The sequence below is a fragment of the Rhagoletis pomonella genome, unplaced genomic scaffold, assembly GCF_013731165.1.
Source record: "Rhagoletis pomonella isolate Grant_MI unplaced genomic scaffold, Rhpom_1.0 Rhpom_scaffold_00001, whole genome shotgun sequence".
Classification (NCBI taxonomy): domain Eukaryota; kingdom Metazoa; phylum Arthropoda; class Insecta; order Diptera; family Tephritidae; genus Rhagoletis; species Rhagoletis pomonella.
Window position 1 is genome coordinate 76,324,041 of NW_023458555.1, and position 23,459 is coordinate 76,347,499.

General features: G+C 38.9%; 1 protein-coding gene across 1 annotated transcript in view; it reads right to left on the reverse strand.

The window, feature by feature from the left end:
- The window catches only part of LOC118733338 (nuclear pore complex protein Nup205-like), a gene marked incomplete at its 5' end in the record, with an annotated part of 211,718 nt that overhangs the window by 103,088 nt on the left and 85,171 nt on the right, over positions 1–23,459 (reverse strand). The window contains 1 exon segment of the mRNA XM_036462696.1: positions 22,662–22,855. Within this exon segment, the coding sequence (XP_036318589.1) occupies positions 22,662–22,855 (194 nt within the window).

The following is a 23,459-nucleotide window of genomic DNA, read 5'->3' on the forward strand; positions in this document are numbered from 1 at the left end:
GGGTATACCGTGGTTCAGTTGCCTGAACCGAAGTCGGTATATTCTGGCTTGGAATCGAATCTGGTATGGTTAAGGGTAAATATTGTGATGGAACAGTATTTTGAGTTGAACTCATCCTTCCCCGTTCGTTCTCAAAACCATGGAAGGTCGAGTTCAAACTTAATTGGGGATCGCACGTCGAGTTTCCCGTATTCGGTGAAGACATCCGAAGCTCACGAATCTTCGACTGCAATTTTCCGATCAGATCTGCCTGGCGTGACGCCGACTCGGGTTTTAACTTCAACCTAGCGGTTCGATAACAATAATGTATCATTTGATGAAGACGACCCTGAGGTGTTAACACCTCATTCGCCTTCAGTTCCCGATATGCTCTCTCACATATTTCCAACTCATCCATTTGGTATAGGGGCAACGTAAGCAGATATTTTACCATTGAGAGCGGCTATTTCGGTGTCGGTTCATTGAACCGGCGTTGAATATAGGTTATATATCTCCCCTTCGATCTGTTGCTGTTCGTCTGTCAAATAAGTTGCATCGAGAATGGGAAACAATTCCATGTTCAAAGGCTCAAATACCAAGTTGTAAATTCCGATTATTAAAAAATTCTGCCAACGGTAGACGTAAAGTCCGTACTATTAATGTCTATGTTATAAGATGATGGTACTCGATTTAAAATCAGTACAGTATTTACTTCAGTTTATTATTTATTATTATTGTTATTTTATTCTATGAGTATGTCGCTTTGAATATCCACTTTCAAAAATAATGCCGCATAAATCGATCACTATTTGAATATTGCTTTAAATCTAATTAGTTTAACAAAAAATCCACGCTCAATTGGTTGTATATCTCATGTGATTTTCGGTCCAAAATTTTGTTTAATATTATACCGAACGTGGGCTGAGAATGGAGTTTAACGCACTAGCTCGAATCTTTTTATGGACCAAGTTGTTTGCTCCCGGGATGCAGCGAAGGCCTTGAATACTTGGGAGTATTACCTGTATCTCCTTCGGTCCCTTCTGTCGCCAACAAGGTACGCAACAAAGATCAAGACTATCCACCCCCGAATTTACCGGAAGACCAAATCAGACTGAGAAAATTCAACCAGTTTGAGAATGTTAAACGAGATTACTTTGATACGAGTTTCAAATTTTATTGGGAATTAATACCCAATTACAAAAATAAAGAAAAATTAATAGTTTGGTTCAATTAATATTGACCGTGTTATCGGTTACGTTGCTTGAACTTATAACGAAAGACGAAAAGAAAAATGATCGGTTCAAAAATCTTGACCGTTGATGTGTGGTGTTACTTGACTAAAAAATTCAATTAACTTGCTTTTCAGAATTGGAACTGAACTGAACGAGAATGGTTATGACTGCTGATCAATGGTGTTCGCATCGCAGATCGATCACCATTCACCCCCGCGGAATTAAATAATCAAAATATCCACAAAAATTTTGATTGAAAACGAGGTCCAATAAAAATCAATTAAATCATGCCGTGTGAAGACTGAGGACGATATTCATGTACAGTGACTATGAATTCAAAAGGTAATTATTTGATTCAATCTCAATGATGATTTATAATAGCGGAATTTCTAAAAGAAAAATGTATCAAAAATTTAATAAACTCGAATATGTATGGTTCACCGACGTACAATTTTGTGACCAACAAAATGAGAAAAACGACTACAAGATTTTAATTTTTCCTTAAATCTTATTTTATGATGTATTAAATTGATTCAATGATGAAATTGCTATTTTCCCTCAGCTGAGCACGCGGTTATTTTATGCCGGGCTTAAGTGTGGTTATTTTCAACGAAAACTTATTCTTTTTCACCCGTTTAGTTGGCCGCCAATGATTTGCTTGACCTTGGTTTGTCGGTCCAAACAGGAATCTTTATTTACGGTTGATGGATAGCTCGTTTCCAATGGATGGTGGCAAGAAAGTGGCTGACTTACGTGTAATGATTTTGTATTACCGGCTTATGGTGACTCAATTGCTGTCAAATGAATAGTCCAGATTTGATGCTCACAACTTCTTTATTCTACGCAACATGGCTGGGGATTTGCCGGAAGGAATGTGACGGCACCTTCTGCCTCTATTAATTTCTACTGAGGGGTGAGTATCGACTCCCCGAATGTCGCCAGCTTTTAATACAAGCTTTGAATCCACTTTAATTACTTGGTTGTAATTCCGTTCTTGCGAGGGCTGATGAGTGTGGTTCGTGTCCAATTCCAAAAAGAAATATATTTTTCTAGCCTCGCGGTATGTGACCACCAATTCTTTTATCGTATCTCAGTGTGGGCGTTTTCATAGTGGCCATGTCAATTCGTGTCTATACTGATATAATGGTTCGTGTCTTGAATAACTATTGGTTACGTACAGTCATCTGGCAATCCCCCCATTTTGAAGTTTAGCTTTGACAGTTTTGCTATGTTTACATTTCTCATAATCGTTCTTATGTCTATTATCTGGGCAATAAAAAATAATAGATCAGTATGTAATGTTGCATAACAAGCCCATTAATTCAATTATTTGTTTTGTTAACTGAGTTAAATTAACTGATTTTATGAGTTAATACATTTATTTGTAATTTTTTATGGAATCGGCATCGGCCGATTCTTTCCCCATAAGCCGATTAATTGGCATCGGCATCGGTACCGGAAAAAAAATTGGAATCGGTCGGACTCTATATATAATGCATTTTTTAAGCGAATTGTTGGACAATGTTACGGATTTGCCTAGTTGAAATCTCCTAAAAGAATGAAAAGTTTACGACATTCAAAAGGGGAAAATTTGCTTTTTAAAATACTTTGACTAGTTTCCTGTAAAAAATGTATTTGCTACATAACCTCAAATATGACGAAAGACAGTGTTTTATGCACTCTTATGTAAGGATATCTCAAAAACTTCCAATTACCGAATCGTGTTCTTTTCCCGGCATAGCAGTTGACTTATCCTACAAATAAATTAAAAAGTGGGCCGGTTTAATTATTTGCTCGCATTTAAAAAAATATGGACTAAGCAGTACTATTCCGCAGGGCCTGGGTTCAAGCCCAGTTTCTGGCCAACCTTAAATAAAAACATAAACAAGTTTTTTCTAATAGCGGTCGCCCCTCGGCCGGCAATGGCAAAGCCTTAGTGTATTTTGCCTTGAAAACAGTTTATCAGAAAAATGCAATCGTTGTTCGTAGCCGGCGTAAAACTGTAGGTCCTCTCCTTTCTTTGACAACTAGGAATGCTAATCCCGGGATCCCGGACGTTTTAAGGCCTCGAAAATCCCGGGATTATTGGCAAGTAATTTTCGGGACTTGTAATTTGCACTGATGGCAATAATAGAAACTCCTTTTCTTGACCATTATTTGCTATATTTCGTTTTTTTAATTATTAATATTATTTTTGTTATTTTCGGCCTTATAACAATTATATTCAACAATTTATATTGAGCTCGAGGCCGTTTTTTAAATGAAAATTTATTGTGGAAAAGCAACAATAATTTGAAAAAATGGTAGAAGTGATTGCTATTTCGGAAATCACCACATTTCCTCATCAGACTTCTTTCAGTAGGATTCGAACCGACGACCCCACTGACTCAGGCAGTTGCCTATGCACCGTGCTAAGTACGCCTTGTCAATTATCGTTTGCTTATTTCCACTATTTTCATTTTTGTTATGCCAACACAATCAAGCGCAGCTATTCCGCTGCAATTCACTTGATCATGTGGTTGTTGCTATTGTTGGTTTTTGCTAATAATTCTATTTTTAGAATGCTTAACTTTTAGGTGTGCTCGTCCTTAAGTTATTTGTTTTTGTTATTTTTCGGCCTTATAACAATTATATTCAACAATTTATATTGAGCTCGAGGCCGTTTTTTAAATGAAAATTTATCGTGGAAAAGCAACAAAGATTTGAAAAAATGGTAGAAGTGATAACTATTTCGGAAATCACCACATTTCCTCATCAGACTTCTTTCAGTAGAATTCGAACCGACGATCCCACTGACTCAGCCAGTTGCCTATGCACCGTGCTAAGTACGCCTTGTAAATTATCGTTTCCTTATTTCCACTATATTCATTTTTGTTATGCAAACACAATCAAGCGCAGCTATTCCGCTGCAATTCACTTGATCATGTGGTTGTTGCTATTGTTGGTTTTTGCTAATAATCTATTTTTAGAATGCTTAACTTTTAGGTGTGCTCGTCCTTAAGTTATTTGTTTTTGTTATTTTTCGGCCTTATAACAATTATATTCAACAATTTATATTGAGCTCGAGGCCGTTTTTTAAATGAAAATTTATTGTGGAAAAGCAACAATAATTTGAAAAAATGGTAGAAGTGATAGCTATTTCGGAAATCACCACATTTCCTCATCAGACTTCTTTCAGTAGGATTCGAACCGACGATCCCACTGACTCAGCCAGTTACCTATGCACCGTGCTAAGTACGCCTTGTAAATTATCGTTTGCTTATTTCCACTATTTTCATTTTTGTTATGCCAACACAATCAAGCGCAGCTATTCCGCTGCAATTCACTTGATCATGTGGTTGTTGGTATTGTTGGTTTTTGCTAATAATTCTATTTTTAGAATGCTTAACTTTTAGGTGTGCTCGTCCTTAAGTTATTTGTTTTTGTTATTTTTCCGTCTTATAACAATTATATTCAACAATTTATATTGAGCATTCTAAAAACAGAATTATTATCAAAAACCCCCCTTACCTTACCCCCTTACAAACGCCTTTCGAAGAAGCAGAAAATTCTGCCATTATTTAAGAAAATGAGGCAGGCGGTAGCTCAGAGGCTTACAGAATAAGAGATGTGATTAAAAGCAATTTGTCTTTATAAGTGATATTTTTAATTCTACTATATAGATACGAACTTAAAGTAAAAAAAAAGAAAAAAAAACTTCATAAAACATAAATAAATAATTCAAATGAAATAAATTACATATTTGCACTTAATTTTTTAACCACTAACTCCAATTTCATTCTTTTTACTGCAGCATCCAGCTCCAAAAGCTCTTCTTCTTTAAGTACTTTCCTATTTTAATTTTTAGGCGTTCTTCTTCTAGCTCATACCTTTTCCTTTGGTATCATGTATCCCTTAATGGACTGTAAATGGTCGCACTGCACTTCGTGTATTTCGGTCTGCTTCAACAGGTCCATTCTTTCTTTTTGTGAGGGTTTTGCACTTCTTGAGGATCGCACTCCTGTTGAAACTGTGGGTGTTTCATCTTCCACATAGTCTTCGACAACACATTCTTCAGCATTTTCTATATTTGCCTGTATTTGAGAACTCGCAGTCGTTTCATCAAGGTTCAGCAACGCATCAATTTCGGTATCTTGAACCAAACCCAACTCACTCTCTTTGGATTTATTTGCTGCTCAAACTGCAACAAATTTGCCACCGCTTCTTCCAGTGGTGACAGCTGTATTTGTCTATTGGCTCCTCCTCCTGTTGCTCTCGCTTCGGTTTTGTTCTTGACCAGTTTTTTCTTGAATTTCAAGTCCTTCCATACCTTCAGTATAATTGTATAATCGTTAGTTTTAAGTAATATTTACTGCCAACATAATTTTGCTTACTTTGTGGCAACCGTCTCCATCACTAACTGGAGATCCAAAAAGATTTACTTTTTCCGCAACCACGTTCCAAAAACTATCGAAGTTTAGAGATTTTATGCCCTTCCTAAAACCTTTGGCGTACGAGGGATTCTTTTCCATTTCGGAAACTAAAACCTCAAATTGCTGCACGGAAGTAATTTTCATTTTAACTTTATTAAAATCGCAATCCTTTCGCTTTCGTTCTAAAAAATGCGGACGAATGTTTATATGGCGTTCCTATCTTCTTTTCAACATGGAGAACACCGATATATTTCCGATAAACTTCTATAACGCCAACGGTGGTGCCAACTTGTCGTTTTTATTTCGTTTTAAAACGACAACGCCAACGGGCATAGGGCCGAATATAGAGGAAAAAAATAGAGTTGCCACATTTTTGAAATTTTCAGTTTAAGTAAATTGATACGTTAAAGTAAATATTTCAATATGGCTTTCAAAAGAAAGAGGTTTACCAAGGCTTACAGCTGAAAATATTTTTGTGCCATAAAACATAAATTAAATATTGCAATATTCGCATCAAACCAAAGAGGTTAGGAAATTTTACTGTCGAAAATTTTTAGGGCGGTTTCCACCAGTTGGAAAAATTCTATTCATTTAAATTGGTAAAATAAATGAAATACTACAATACTGATATTAAACTAAAGAGGTTTTGGAAGGTTTCTACCTTCCTTTTATTAGCTCGGGATGTAACTATGTAATATTGATGCGCCTAAAAGATGCAGCGATTTCTATTCTCTAGTTACATACCTGATGACAGTACGAATGGCAATTATAATAGGGAGGTTTTAGTTTTTTAAACTATAATATTTTTATTTTCGGAAATACTTCTGAAGCGGGTTGCAATCTATTTGAAAATTTGAGTTCAGTTAAGTTGATAAAATAAGCTAAATGTTGCCATATGGGTATCAAACGAAAGTATTTAAGAATAGTAAAATTGTAACAGGCCGATATCTTTACACAATAGATATTAAGGAAAAATTAATAGGGTGTTTATTAGATCAACAGAACCCAAATCAACAATTTTTAGAGTTTTGGTCTGTCTGTATGTTTGTAGGCGCATCACGCAAAACAAATGTATGGAATTAAATGCAGTTTTCACTGATGTACATATTGCTAGAGGTCTAACTGAAAATATGGAATATATTACTTTTTTTCATCATTTCATCCATTTTTTTACCATCGATCTATATTCCTCGGTATTGGAATGTATTAACTTTTTCCAGTACTTCGTTGTTTATATTTAGAGTTAGCACCGCACTGTTCTGAAAATTTCGCCCTGATATAACCACAAAATTAGTTTTATTGACACTCACTTCTGCGTAGGTTTTTTGCTAAAAAAAAAATCAAAATTTTTTGTTGTTGCTGCCAAAAAATTAAACAATTTGAGACGTAACGGTTTTACAATATCATATTGTATTTAACTACACTACTAAACGGCTGCACCGATTTCGTTCATACTTGGAACATATACCAGCACATTGAAATAAATATTCCGACCAAAACTTTACTCGGTAGGTGACGCTGGGGTCGAGATATTCCTAAACTTCTATTACAGACTAAAACGTAAAAAACCAATATATCTCTAAAACCAATTAAGCTGGGAAAGTGAAATTTAGCACGGATGTATAAAGAGCAAATACTCTAATTATGGCGAAAACTGGTAGGCATTGGAAAAGGGGGCGTGGCACATCCCATACAAACTGAACCTCTCATATAGCTTATCTCTGGAACCGCCTACGCTAACGTCCTGAAATTCGACACAGCTACATATCAATACCCTCTATCTACAATTTTGATGAAAATGAGTTTTTGATGGTAACGTGAGCTCTTATTTATCCTTCAGCCTTGACAATAATGCCAAACTTAAAATTTTGCTTTTATGGTATTATATTCTCATTTTGAAAAATCCACTATCTGCAATAACATTTTGTTACAAAAGCAAAATCCTCTATCTACACAATTTTGCTGGAAAATTGTTTTCATTACCATTTTTTTGTGGCAGGTCAAATAAAGACTGGGTAAGTTACATGTGCCGATGCATGTATGTATATGTTCCGCTAAAATCCGATCTTAGGTCAAACTATTTTTGCCCAGGCTAAACTTGTTCTACCTAATGCGATGTCCAACCGAAACCAAATCTTGTGGGCGTTGAGAGAGTTGTGAGAGTTACAAAAATAGTTTATTCTAAGATCGGGTTTGGCCGGTAGCTTACAGGTATATACATGTCCGCTCATTTACTACAATAATGTCATAACTCAAAAAATCAAAACTCGAGAAAGACGGCTTTAAAGTTTTGAATTTACATATACGCCGATACTAAAAATGAATACATATTTTATTCTAGTGAGATTCTGGTAAAGGCCTGTATGCAGCTCTCAAGAAAAGCAAAAACTCCATATAAAATGACGTACAAGAAATGGCTAAGAAATTTTCTTGATTCAAATTTCCTTAAGGCAGTACGCAGTTCTTAAGAAATTTACTACGCTTTCTACTACGGTTTTCTAAACTTTTTTTGTGAAGAAAGAACATAAGGCAACCCAGTTTTGCAACAGAAATATATGGCCGTTCCATTATTTCTTGAGGAAGTAGTGAGGCAACAGGCTGTGAAGTATCAAAAAATGTCAAAATTCCTTGGACACACACGCGAAATAATGGAAATTTTTTCTTGACCGTTTTCTTGAGAGCTGCATACAGGGCTTAATCGATGCAGCTATGATATTTTTACACGAATTAGAAGAATACGTAGCGATAATTTCTGCATACTCAACTCAAAATTTGTATTTTTTGGATTATGACACTACTAAAGTAAATGAGCGATGTGTATATGTTTATTTGCCTCCACTTGGTCCGAAGTTTCCCACAATTCTCTCTTACTCATATCTATTTAAGAGTTTGACCAACCATCTCTTCGATGACAGGCAAAAGCCCTGGTGCAGACAAAATCCCGTACCCCGTTCTAAAAAATCATCCGTATCCCATCAAACATAGAGTCATTCAACTCCATAACTACATTTTATTTCAAGGGTTATATCATCAAGAGTGGGAAACTGCTATTATTATTCCTATTGCCAAACTAAATACGCTAATGATATTTTAATTTTTTCTAAAACTAAGGACTTGACGCAAGTAAAAATTATTTTTTCTAACATACTAAACGATCTAATCAATTGGTCCTAATCTTCAGGAGCTCAGATTTAAGCTGAAAAAGTAATTTTTTCACATATGCAGAAAATACAAATAAATACATACATCCAACCCTCTCCTTGTCTAACACCCCTCCCCTATACTGATACATTGAAAATATTTGGAATGATTTTTTACAATAAACCTACTTTTAAGCAGAACTGTCATTATGTAAAAGTTGACTTTGGGCTCGTAATTTATGGACACTGCGCAAAAAAACATCTTAAATTGCTAGAAACACCTTACTATGTAGCAGAGGAGAAAAAGCATCCGTGCATTTCCCACCTCGCCAATAAAAGCTATCTCTCACGTCGAATCCTGCTTTCAACAAAAAAACTGATGTAGCAAGCAATCACCTTTATTTCGTATATTAATCTACATCAAAGATTTCGACATCATCCGATGCTTACTAAAGTAAAAACTCTACCGCAAGGGCATTTGCCCAGTTTGATACTCATAAATTACCTGGGAGCTTATTTTCACAGACGGTTCCAGATATGGTGGTAACAAAAGGGCTGGGTGTTACAATTGTCTTCAGTGCTTTTCCCCCGTACTGCTCGGCATTTACAACCGAATCAGCTGTACGTTTCGCCTCTATAAACGAAGGAAATTTCCTCATCTGAACGGGCAGTAAACCAACCAGCGAAGCCTCTTTTAACAGTGCTAATGATTCTCATATAATTTCGAAATCACGTGAAATACTTTTTTGACACAAAAACACATTTAAAATTATGTGGTTACCTAGGCACATCGGAATTGAAGGGAACGAATTTTCACACCTATGATTTCTGCATTAAAATCTTAGTTTAACATAGTATTTACGTCTAAAGAACTGACATTTTCATTATTCTGCAAAACCCTCTATCAGCAAATTTTTCTATATAAATAGTTATAATTCGAATTGCAATAACCTCTATCTGATCTTTAAACTAAAATTAAATGAATTAAAAGTAAAAAACTAGTTTTAGTATATTGCGTGAATATTTAAGACATGCATGTGTACTTAAAATTATTAACACTTTTAAAAACAGCTGCCAAAACAGTTTTTTTGCTCTCCTGAAAAATTAAGTTTTTGCAGATAGAGGGTATTGAATATAAGCCCTCGATATGCTATCAACAACGTGTTTGTGGTAAAAAGGGACAGGTATTGGAAAATGGGGAGTGGCACCTCCATACAAACTGAAATTCTAATATCGCTTATCTCTGAATTTCGGCATACACATATGTATGTATGTTATCAATACCGTACTTATGGCGAAAAGTGGTATTTATTGGAAAGGCTACATCTCTATCAGTGGTGCACAGCGTTGGCAGATCTCCTAATACAAGCTCAATATTTTGTATCAGTACATGTGTAGTAAACGAAACATCCCAACCAGCAAAGAAACTAAAATTTTGCCGACAGTGCGTTTAGTTCAATTTCCCGTAAACGAAAACGCATACAAAAAACTCCTACAGTTGCAATAAATTTTCGTATCCGGAAAACATTCGAAAAAGATGATGCCATTTGAAAGCAATAATTGTATTTTAATGGCTCAAGCTAAACATTTGAAAGCATGCATGCGTAGTCGTCAGTGGCAGAGCGCGCTGAGGAGTGTGCCGCTATTTGTTAGCTTCCAGAAGGTGCTGGGTTCGAAATCCGTCAGGCGCTTCCTAATTTTATTTTATTTCTTTTGAACTATGAACAAGTATGTGTGAAGTGCAGAAGGAAAGCGTATTGAACGAAAAATACAATCAGACAAATTTCAAAAAAAAAACAGCCGAAAACGTATCCTTTTCACCACTATTTTCGGTACTTTTCTGTACATACGTTTCTGCCGCACACTTTAGTGGGAAGACGGATCATTAAAGTATCCGGAAATTGAATCGGTAAACGGACAAAAATCCGGTTTTCATCGACTTAGTTTTTCGTTTTCAGATCGGTTTTCGGGGTTTTTTGCTGCCTGGGATCATGCGTGAAGTATAAACACAAATTGAGCGGCTTCTAGCGGCGAATAAGTTCGGTAGCGTCGCAAACACGACTATACGAGTGGCTCCGTGAGACTCCCGTGTGTACAACTGATTTATATACATTTACGTAAACGGGCAAGTACCATTCGATTGGAAACAATTTTCCCCTAGATTTCTAAATGGCATTGAACTATTGTAACTTTGTTTTTAATTTTTAGTAAAACGTACAATTTTGATTTGTTTTTAATTTTACACAAAGTTTGGAGCTTTGATTTATTTGATTTGATTATGAGTTTCGTTATAGGCTGTCCTATCTACATAAAATGATTGTCGTTTTCGTTGTTAGGACTAAACTCAAAAACCACTGGATAGAGTTCCGTCAAATTGGTGGAGTTTATACCTTGCATATCTGGTCCTATTATATGCTACCAGAAAATTCATTAGTTGTCGCTGGAGTAGTTATTTGTAAAAGCCATATTTATTAACCGATTTCGTTAAAATTTTAGATGTGAGCTATGTACCTGTATGATGAAAAATTCTTTTAATGAAAATGGACCCGCTGGGTAGCGCTGGAGTCGAGGTATTTGGAAAATCCGTGTTTTTAATAAAATCTGGTCGAAATTCATAATAGTATTCATTTTATGATAAGCAATGGTTTTGCAGTGCAATGGGGTATAGTCGTTGTGCTGTGTATGCAGTTACAGTTGCACGGCTATACTCAATCCCGACTCTTGCGTCTTCGTTCGCGAACTCTGGGCAACGTGAGCAACCCATGTACGAGATGCGGTAACCAATCCGAGTGGAGCCTTGGGTCAGGGCAGAAAGAGAGGGAGCTAAGGTGGGGCCACTCCGACATATTCGGTTTAAGGGCTCACTGAAGTCTGCAGCGTCTGTTCACCAGTAGGTGCGGCTGCAAGCGGGAATCTGTCTGGGAGCAAGCGGCTCGCTATATAAACGTGTATTTGGTTGCGAAACCACCCCCGTCCCAGCAGTGGGTTGTGCGCTGGGTTTGGGACCCGCCAAGTAAAAACCCCTTCCAGTGAAGAAGCGAAACAATGCCTCGCATGAGATCCCCCTTACTATGACGACCACGGCAAATGTTTAAAAGACTACGATTTGAGGGCATGCACCTGGAATGTCCAGACCCTTAATGGGGAAGGTGACTCTGCCCGGCTGGTTGATGTCCTCGTAAGAAAAAAACACTGACATCACCGCCATCCAAGAAATGCGTTGGACGGGACAAGGCAAGCAATGCCTGGGGTCTTGCGACGTATGCTACAGCTGCCATGTAAAGGAGCGCAAATTCGGTGTTGGCTTTGTGGTGGGAGAGGGACTCCGTCGACGAGTACTGTCGTTCACCCCGAGGGACGAGCGTCTAGTCACAATCCGCATCAAAGCGAGATTCTTCCACACCTCGCTCATCTGCGCCCATACCCCGACGGAAGAGAAGGATGAGGTATCCAAGGATCTCTTCTATGAGCGCTTGGAGCGCACTGCCCCCGCTACGATATCAAAATCGTGCCTGGCGATTTCAATGCCAGGGTGGGTAAGGAAGGGATCTTTGGAACCACCGTCGGAAAATTCAGCCTCCACGACGAAACGGACTGAGGCTGATCGTTTTCGTCGGGGCCCGAAACATGGTAGTATGCAGTACTCGGTTCAAGCATATAAAAAGATTCATCAAGCTACGTGGCTGTCTCCGGATCGAAAAACAGAAACCAAATCGACCACGTTGCGATAGACGGAAGGCATGCTTCCAGTGTTTTGGACGTACGTACACTCCGAAGCCCAAACACCGACTAAGACCACTATCTTGTTGTAGCCAAGATATACGCACCCGCCTCTATGCAAGGAAAGCTTAACGTCGAAAAGCTGCAATCACGACAGACAGCCAATGCATTCGATAATCGACTCTCACACCTGCTCTCAGAGAGCACTCTTTAACAAACCGACATATGCGAGCAGTGGAACCACATTTCCCGCTCATTAAGTACCGCCGCCGAAAAGGTAGTCGGATTTCAGCGAGCCCGAAAGAACACCAAGTACGATGAGGAGTGTCAGGAAGCTGCAGAGAAAAAAGATGCCGCCTGTAGGGCCACGCTGCGGGCGAAACGCGCGCTATGTGAGACCACTATAAGGACCAGAAGAGGGAAGCAGACGTATTCGCCGCATTAAGAAGAGAGATGCCGAAATACGTAAGTGTGAAGAGCTCGAAACTCTGTCCGAGAGGAAGAATGCCCGAAAATTTTACCAGAGAGTTAGGTGACTTACGGAAGGTTTCAAGACCAGGGCGTACTCCTGTAAGAACAATAATGGCGACCTAGCAACCGATGCTCAGAGCGTACTTAAATTATGGAGGGAACACCTCTCCACGCTACTGAATGGTAACAGCACGGAAAGTTGTGGAGAAGAAGAACACGTGCCCCCAGTCGATGATGACGGAATCGAGGTTCCTCCGCCTGGCCATGGCGAGGTACGAATGGCAATAACGCGGCTGAAAAACAACAAAGCTGCTGGAGCTGACAGCCTGTCAGCTGAGCTATTCAAGAACGGTGGCGAGGAGTTGATAAGGCGCATGCATCAACTACCGCGGGTTCAGCCTTCCAAGCATAGGTTACAAGGTCTTATCCAGCGTATTGTGTGAACGACTGAAGCCCACCGTCAATGAACCGATTGGACCTTACCAGTGTGCCGGCGTGGACAATCCACCATAGACTAGGTATTCACAATACAACAAATCTTGGAAAAGACCCGCGAGAAAAGAATCGACACTCGCCACCTATTTGTCAACTTTTAAGCAGCTTTCGACAGCACTAAAAGGAGTTGCCTATGCGCCGCTATGTCTGAAGTTGTCATCCCCGCCAAACTGATACGGCTGTGTAAAATGACGTTGAGCAATACCACCAGCTCCGTCCAAATTGGGAAAGACCTCTCCGAGCCGTTCCCCACCAAACGGGGCTTCAGATGCGACGACTCCCTTTCATGTGACTCATTTAATCTGATATTGGAGACGATAATAAGAGCTGCAGAGCTGAACCGCTCAGGAACAATTTACTCCAAGAGCGTGCAATTGCTTGTTTACGCCGATGACAGCGATATCATCGGTCTGTCTGTTCTGCCTTTTCAAAGTTGGATAAGGAAGCAAAGCGAATAGGTCTGGGGGTAAACGAGGACAAGACGAAGTATCTCCTATCAGCAAATAAACAGTGAGCATATTCACGCCTTGACACCCACGTCACTGTTGAAAGTTATAATTTCGAGAAAGTAGAGAATTTCGTTTACTTGGGAACCAGCATTAAAACCGATAATAATGTCAGCAGTTGCTACTTTGGACTGAGTAGAAAATTCAGGAGTTAAGTCCTCTCTCGACGTACGAAAACAACACTCTATAAATCACTCATCACGCCCGTGCTGGTATATGGCGCAGATGCATGGACAATGACAACATCCGATGAGGCGGCTCTTGGGAGTATTCGAGAGAAAGATTTTGCGGAAGATTTACGGGCCTTTACGCTTTGGCGACGGCGAGTATCGCAGACGATGGAACGTTGAGCTGTATGAGCTTTACAACGACATGGACATAGTGCAGCGAATTAAAATACTGCGGCTCTACTGGTTTGGTCATGTCGTTCGAATGGACACCGACGCTCCAGCTGTGTAAGTATTCAATTCGGAACCCGCTGGTGGTAGCAGGGGAAGAGGAAGGCCCCTACTGAGATGGAAAGACCAGGCGGAGAAGAACTTGGCTTCACTTGGCATTTCCAATTGGCGCCAGTTGGTACAGAAAAGAAACGAATGGCGTGCTTTGTTGAACTCGGCAAAATCGCTTGGGCGGTTACAGCGCCAAATAAGAAGAAGAAGAATGGTTTTGCAGAAAATGGACCCAATGGATGGCGCCGCAGTCAAAATGTATAGAAACCCCGTGTGTTTAGTTTGCTGACGCCCTCATGTACCGCAAACGCGATCTTGCATCTACCTAAAAACAAGTTCATAAATATTAACACGAACTGTAAACGTGACGAATTAACAAGGAAAGGTCACGGTAGGTATATCGATTGTTTCATTTGAACGATATTCAAGATATTACACGACTCATTTAGCTAATGTACGGAAAAACGTTTCATCCTGTGGGACAGCAAGGATTCTTGGCCCTCCTATAATAGGAAACGCACATTGTGCTCTTGAGTTTCCTCATAAGGACTTTTGTTGGCTTTCGCATCGGACCAATGTTGTAGTTGCAAGATCATAGAAAAATATTACGCATGCTTGGCAGAGATCTCACAGGTGGAGCTCGGTAAAGCTCATGACATCGAAAGGGATTAGTATTCTATATTGTATCACAGCGTTACTATTCTTGGCCTATGTGTTAGGAGGATACTGTTTTTTAGTCGTTTCAATTTAAACTAAAAATTTGAACTTTACAGACCGTTTTTGCTTTTAAACTCTCTTTTGCATTCGCCAAAGCCAAATTTCTTATTAGACGCCGCGAAGCAAGCGGGCATTGGCTAGGCTTTAGTAAAATACGAAATCCTGAATAGGTAAGTGTATTTTTATTATAAATGCCGATTTGAAATCTTACCTGTTTAATAGTTTCGAAACTGGTTTTGAGACTTGTGCTATTTGCGTGACGAAGACATTTTATATACATAAGCCTAGTCGGTTAGGCAGATAAATAGATTCGTCACTGACTAATAACTTACCTTTTATATCGATTTAATAAAACAAGTAATTTTTAAGCAAGAAACAAAACCGACTTCAATTCTAATATAAAATTTTTTTCATGATCCAATGATCGAATCCAAACCAAATTAGTATGGGGCCACTCTGAGATACCAAGCTTTCCTTAAATAAAAAAACTAAAGAAATCGGTTAACGTGGTCCAAGTAATGCGGTAACATACATAAATACTCCGACGAATTGATAACCTCCTTCTTTTTCATGTCTCCGTATTTGATAAAATCAAAAGGAAATTAAAGCTTACGCTTCCCATAACAAAATCCAAAACGGATTTTTAGCCAATAGATTTGGGATTTCTTTTATGCATATTTAAAATTGGTGATCCTGTATACAGGACCTATTGAGTAAAATTCGATCGAATAATGAAATTCTTCTTGAAAGTAATGGTATGTCTCTGTCCTCTGGGTCGATAAACTAATTTTTGATGTTTATTAAGCTGAAACTTACGCTAGATGGCGCTGTGTTAAAATTATTTGCAATTTTTTATGGTTTTTCATAGAAAAATTTTATTTTTAATGTTTTTAATCCATTTTTTATTCCTATTTTATTCTAAAAGTTACACAGAACAAATATGACACATAAAAAAAAGATTGTCTTTATTGTGATGTTTTCAGCTTCAGCTAGTTGAAGATAAACTGTTCAAACAAAACGTTCATTTTCCTTTACATTTTGCTCTTAATGCTAATACGGCGTTTACACTTCTTGTTTATTTATAATACTAATAACGGCGTTTACAAGTCTTGGTTATTCATAAGGGCTATACTCCACAACTCCCCACACAAGCTTTTGTAAACCTCGCAATATACACAAAAATATTATTTTGATAATATATTTACAATATATTACCACATTGAGACTAAATTAAACATTAAAAAAAAAAAATAATATTATAATATAGGTAATAGTGATAACGAATCTTTAAAGTAGGTGCTAATAAGAATGCTAATAAAGGAGTATCTTACTCCCTATAGTTAACACGTTGAAACTTGCGTAAATTTCTAACGTTTTTCATTTCTGTTGGAACATTTGTCTCTCCATCCACGCTCCCTTGTTCAGTAAGTAATTGCTGATTGATTTTTTTAGGCAGGTTAACTACTTTAGTTTGCGAATCTGACACATATATTTGCTGGGCGCTAGTGCTACCCTCTTCGTCAATAATTCGCTCATTAGTGGCTGCTACACCGCGGATCATTAGATCAATTTTTTATTTCGGGTTCGGGTTAAGAGCGAGGCCCGATGCGCCCCGTCACGGTAGCTTGCTGCCACCCTGATTTATTTGGATTTGTATAATCTCTCACGAAAACATTTTCTCCACTTTTAAAATTAACTTCTCTCTTACCCCGGTGGTTTCCAACCTGTGCTTGTTGGCTTTCGCAAATCTTTCCCTTTACTATCGGCGGTCTGAGTAAGCTCAGGTGGTTCCGCAGCTCTTTTCCCATCAACAACTTAGCCGGCGATTCACCTGCAGAGCAGTGTTTAGTGCACCGTTAGTTGAATAAAAACGTATCTAACACCGCGTCTAAATCACCTAAGCTGCCACTTCTCAAATTCGCACAAATTTGCTTCTTAAATGTCCTAACGAAATTTTCGGCTTGCCCATTTGTAGCTGGGTGCCCGGGCGCTGTAAACCTTTGTCTTATGTTATTAACCAACAGAAACTGTTGGAACTCCGATGACGTAAATTGACGACCATTGTCAGTAACAATAGTAGTAACTAACCCAAATCTGCGAAGTACCTCGCGAAGCTGTTGTATCGTAAAAGTCGAAGTTATATTTTTAGTTTTAAAAACCCCAGCCCGTTTAGAATATGCATCGATCATTATTAAAAAATAATAGTTGCTCACGGGCCCTGCAAAATCTAAATGAAGCCGGGACCAAGGCGTCTCTGGAACAGCCCAAGGTATTAGTGTAATTTTTTCGGGACGTGATTGAGCATGTCTACACGACACGCAATTTGACACTTGTTGTTCAATGCAGTGGTCCAACTTAGGCCACCAAAAGAATGAGCGAGCCAAAGCCTTGGTCTTGACCCTACTTCGAAGTTTTGACGGAATGACTACCCGATAGCCCCATAAAATCCAATCATATTCCACTGACAATTCATCCTTCTTATCGTGAAACGCAATAAAATCCTCACCTTTTAACAACCCAACCGTACCCTTATGGATAGCTTCTTTCACTCTAGACAAAAAGAGGTCGTTCCTTGTTGCTTTTGCGATATTTTTGAAATTTATGCTTAGGTGCTTGTTGCTTTCTATGAAGTTAACATAGTGAAAATCGCCATCTTCCTCTTCCGCATTTTGCTGTGGGAGCCGAGAAATAAAATCTGCGGAATTAGAAACACCCTTTATTTATTTAATAGAGTAATTAAACCCTGACAAGATGACTGCCCAGCGCTGCATCCGAGCCGCCGCCATCACTGGTAAACCCTTGTTCTCCCCAAAAATTGTTAGAAGCGGTTTGTGGTCAGTTTGGAGCGTAAAATGATTACCTAAAAGCTAGTGCTTTAGCTTTGTCACGCAAAATACAATTGCTAACGCCTCTTTTTGAATCGTGCTGTAATTCCTTTCGGCTTTCGTGAGTGCACGTGAAATAAATGCGACGGGCTTTTGTACCCCATACTCAAAAGAATGTGATAAAATTCCACCCACAGCGGAATTTGACGCGTCTGTCGTCAAAACTATGGCGTTTTCGGGATTGAAATGCGTAAGCACACATTCAGATATACATAATGTCATGTTTTAAGAGCTCTTAAGCCTCTTGACAGACCCTCGTCCACTTAAAGGGAACATTTTGTGTGCAAATTTAGGGATGAATTTCGAAAAATAATTCACCATTCCAACAAAAGCTCTTACCTCGGATACGTTCTGTGGCACCGGTGCATCTACCACAGACTTGACCCGATCTTTTGGTGAGACCATTGCGATCTATATTAAATCCTAAATACGTAATTTGGTCTTGAAAAAAATTACACTTACTTGCGTTTAAACGCAGTCCAACTGCTCGTAGCTTGGTTAGAACCGTTTCTATAGTTTTGACGTGATCGCTAAAATCGGAACCGGTAATAGCGATATCGTCTAAATAGTTCACGATATTTGGAATACCTCTCAATATGTTCTCAATAGTTTTTTGAAATATGGCTGCGGCTGATTTCACGCCAAAAGGCAATCTGGTCATTTTAAAAATACCAACGTGAGTACTCCACGTGCATAGCATTTGCGATGCTTCATCCAGCACCAGCTGGTTATACGCGTTGGAGAGATCTAACTTCGAAAACAATTGACCTTGCATAGACGCAAATAACTCGTCAATGCGCGGCAATGGATACCTCACGTCGCTTAAATATTGATTGATGGTCGATTTATATTCGCCACAAATTCGCAAATCACCGTTTGGCTTGACAACTAGAACCAAAGGTGTGCCCCAATCCGAGTTATCGACCTGCACTAAGACTCCTTTGTTGACTAAGTCAGTAATTTGCTTTTCAATTTTATCTCGCCAAGCTAGTGGAACGGGGCGCGGTTTGCAAAAAATTGGCTTCACTTCCTCCACAAGACTCAACTTTACCTTGTTTACAGTATACGTACCCAATCCTTCTTCAAAAACTTCACTATACTTAGTTTTAATATACTCGACTATGTCTTCGTGTTCTAAAAGGGGATTGATTTGCGAAAGCCCCAAGCCGCATATTTTCATAAAATCCCGCCCTAAAATGGGTGGGCCACACGAGTTGCTGACCACCAGACGCAAGACATGCGACTGATCCCGCGTCTTATCCATTGCCATAAACTCACCCGCTACATCGATTTGGCTGCCATTGTACGTGCTGAGGTTTTCGCTACACGGTTTCAACTCGTTTTGGTGAAAGTACTTGTCGTAAATAACTTTCGGTATCAGCGAGCAGGCTGCACGGGTATCTAACACGAAACTAAGAGGCACGTTGTCGACTTCTACAGCGAGTGTGAATGGAGAAGACGCCTGTCCTTTAGCAATGCTGTTAATAGACAGATCAGAAACAAATTTAAAACTGTTTGTCTCTCTAATGCAAGTGTTATCTTCATTAAGTTTTGATACTTCCACTAAATTTACATGTCTTTTACTGCAGATACTCGCCAAATGTCCCACGCTGCCGCACTTATGACACGTGCTGTTCTTAAATTTGCATTTCTCACTTGTGTGCGACTTCCAACCGCAATGGCTGCATTTCTTCTTCGCCTTCTTTTGATTGTTGTTGCGGTTTTCGGGTGCTGCGGCCATGTTCGCATTGCTCTTGTTGAAGGTCTTTTGGTTTCGCCGCGACACGAAATTTACTTCACTCTCGTTGCAATGCACGTGCATTTTGGTTTCTGCCACCATAGCTTTCCGTAAAGCTTGCTCTAAGGTTAGGGTCTCTTCCTCCTCCCACAACTTTTCAAAAATTTTGCCCTCGAAACCGGTTACAAATTTGTTAAGAACAAATGCGTTTAGCTGACCTGCAAACTTGCAATCCTTTGCCAGCTTCTTAACGCGCGCAAACCAGGCAGCTACATTTTCGCCCGCTGCTTTCTTAGCGTCGAAAAATGTTTGCCTTTCGCGGAAGACTATAGTTGGCTGCGAATAATGACGCTCCAATAGACTGCATAAGCTACTATATTCCTTCGTGGCTGGTAACACTAATAATAATAATAGATTGGCGCTTACACATATGTTAGTGTTTGGCCGAGCTTCTCCTCCGATTTGTGGCGTGCGCCTTGATGTTGTCACACAAGGGGAGGGACCTACAGTTTTACGCCGACTCCGAACGGCGATTGTATTTTTATGAGAAGCTGTTTTTCATGGCAGAAATACACTCGGAGGTTTGCCATTGCCTGCCGAGGGAGGTAACACTGGATCGCATAAATCTCGCAATAGACCATATGCTCTAGGCGCACTGCCTTCAGTAACACCGACGATTTAATCTTATCGTCTTCGCAGGCAGTTTCAATAAAATCGGAATCCAGCAATTCCTTCCAATTGCTCCAATAGACTGCATAAGCTACTATAGTCCTTCGTGGCTGGTAACACTGGATCGCATAAATCTCGCAATAGACCATATGCTTCTAGGCCCACTGCCTTCAGTAACACCGACGATTTAATCTTATCGTCTTCGCAGGCAGTTTCAATAAAATGGGAATCCAGCAATTCCTTCCAATTGCGCCAACTGTCTACTCCTGGCCGAAATTCCCTTATGCCGGTTGTCGTTGGCAAGGCTGCCATTATGCTATCATTAGTGTACCGCAGACTAAGATTCGAATTATCTGCGCCTCCGATAACCTGTTTAATTCGTTTCAGACACAACGTTCATTTTCCTTTACATTTTGCTCTTAATGCTAATACGGCGTTTACACGTTTTGTTTATTTATAATACTAATACGGCGTTTACAAGTCTTGGTTATTCATAAGGGCTATACTCCACATTTATGAAAAGTGTTTAGGCTAAGGGTAAACCAAGCGAAACAAACGAAGAAAATTCAATAGGGATTTCGAATTGATTGTACTCTTCTTGATTTTATTTATATTAAAAAATAAAATGAATCGAAGTATGTATTTTCTGCAAGTTTTCTCAACAGATGTTGTAGCCGAATGGATATTTGCATTTCAATGAAAATTACTTCTTTATTGTATGTGATGTCTTCTTGATTTTATTGAAAGTTTTTTTTCTTACTTTTATGTGATGCCTTCTTGAATGTATTGAAAATGTAAATTCATATAATTAAATAAAATACTGTCGGCACAAGACAACACGTGCAGAAAACAGCACTCAGACTACATGCCGTCCATTGTACTGTTTCATGTCCCTTTTAATCTGTTTTAGATCTGCACGATTTACGAATAGACCTAAGCAGATTGTTGGGTGTCAAAGAGCTCAGGTTTTCGTCTCTCAACACACCGCGGCCAAATGCCTCTTACCTTATTCTTGTAAAGGCTGAGTAGAAGCACAAAAAGTGCTCCATCGTCTAATCTTCTTCAAGGTAGGATGGGCAAATGGAGTTGTCGTGTACGCCTATCACAATCAGGGTTTGTGCCACGTTAACTGGCCCGGCAGCAGTCCAGCAAGTTTTCTTCAGTCCCGTCTACCCAATGAGGGCAAAAAACTAGATAAGACCTTCTCAGATTGAAACCAACATGGGTTTTCCCTTCTGCAGCCCCTCGATTCCTTCTAGTAATTTCTGAACGACGTATTCACCCAGTTTCAAATGATGGCTTCGATGGTCGAAGGTGCTATAACTGGTTGCGTACCGAGAAATGCATGGTCTGAGCCAATTCTGGCCAAATGGTCCTTTAGTAGTTACTATGCTGTTTTCTACAATAGTTTTTTTCTGTTACAGTGTTTTCTAATATTGTAGCGGACTACAGGACATACAGGGTGTCCCAGAAGTAACGTGCCAAACTTTAGGGGAAGGTAGGTGGGGGGGTAAGCTCCCTGATAAACAAAAAATTTTCAGGTAAGTGTCACCGTTTTTGAAATATTTACATTTTTTCGAATTAAAAAAAAATCGTGCCTTTTCATGTGTTCTTTAACTGCAACTACAAACCGGGCAATACTTAGTAAATTTTTTATGTAAAATACTTCCAAATAGTTGCCTCTCCATACTCAAATGCAATGTAGGTAAAATATATTAAGGAACCATCATAAAATTAGGACTATTTCTGGATTTTTAACTTTTTGATATTTTCTGTACTGATGTACTGAGCTATAACTTTACATTACATAAAAAATTGCTCCTTTAATAAAGATTTCAGAAAGGTGCCACACTTACTGTTTTGAATAGAAAAAAAAAGTTATAGCCGCTTTTGTGGGTAAAGGACTGAGACACGCTCAAATTGTGCCCTCTAACATGAATAATTGAGACCTCACTATACGGACCTAACCCGCGACTTGATATTGTCACACAAATGAAGGGACCTGCAGTTTAACGCCGACTCCGAACAGCCAATTGTGTTTATTTTTATGAGAAGGTTTGTCATGATTGTAATACACTGGAAGGTTTTCCATTGCCTGTCAAGGGCGACCGTTATTAGAAAAACGCTTTTTTTAATGTTGCTGGTGCCAGGTATTGAACCCTGGACTTACCGAGTGGCATTTTCTCTAACCACTCGGTTAGTTTACTCATATTTATAAATTAATTACAGATAAAATCTACCAACTTACCCAGAAGAATTTGCAATGGTGCCCAATTCGGATTTTCACAAATTGTTATTCTTGATAACTCATCATAGTTGGCCACGGCTTTTATAACATCGAGAACTGCTTGAAGAGCTTCTATCTCGTGCGGGTTGATATAACGGCTTAAGTGGACTTTATAAGATGGTTCACCGCTATTACAATGCTCCTGTCGCAAATTTCTAAAGATAGAGCAGAATATTAACATTAAGTTATTTAAGAATATATTTTCACAAATATGTTTTACAGTTAAATTAGGGTGAACAATTTTTATGTTGATTTTTTGCATGTTGGTGAATTCGTTTTTAAAAACTGCTAGGATAGTACCAAGGAATGCAAAACTTGATTTACATGAATCAGGTGGTTGTGGAATCACCGCCATCCCGAAACCAAAGGTGGACAAGGTTTTTGCTAACTCAGAGAAATAGCCATTTTAGGGCCTCGACCATAATATCTTATGAGGACTTTGCTCCATCTCATAACAATTTTTTTTACAGAGGATTGAAACTTCCTCTTTGTAGTGAAAATTCTATAATTTTTCGTGTTACATTATGTATTTTATGTAGAAAAATTTGCAGTTTTGCATTACTATGGGACATTTTACCCCCCTATATATATATATTTTTTTTTGAATTTTACCACAACGCAATCAAAGGTAGGTGCAGGATTTAATGTTTTATTTGCCGGTACAGAAATAGATAACACAAAAACAGTTCATATCAAAATACAGTACATATTTGGTGGGGTGCGATAAAGCCATGCGAGATAACGCCATATGGCCTTATC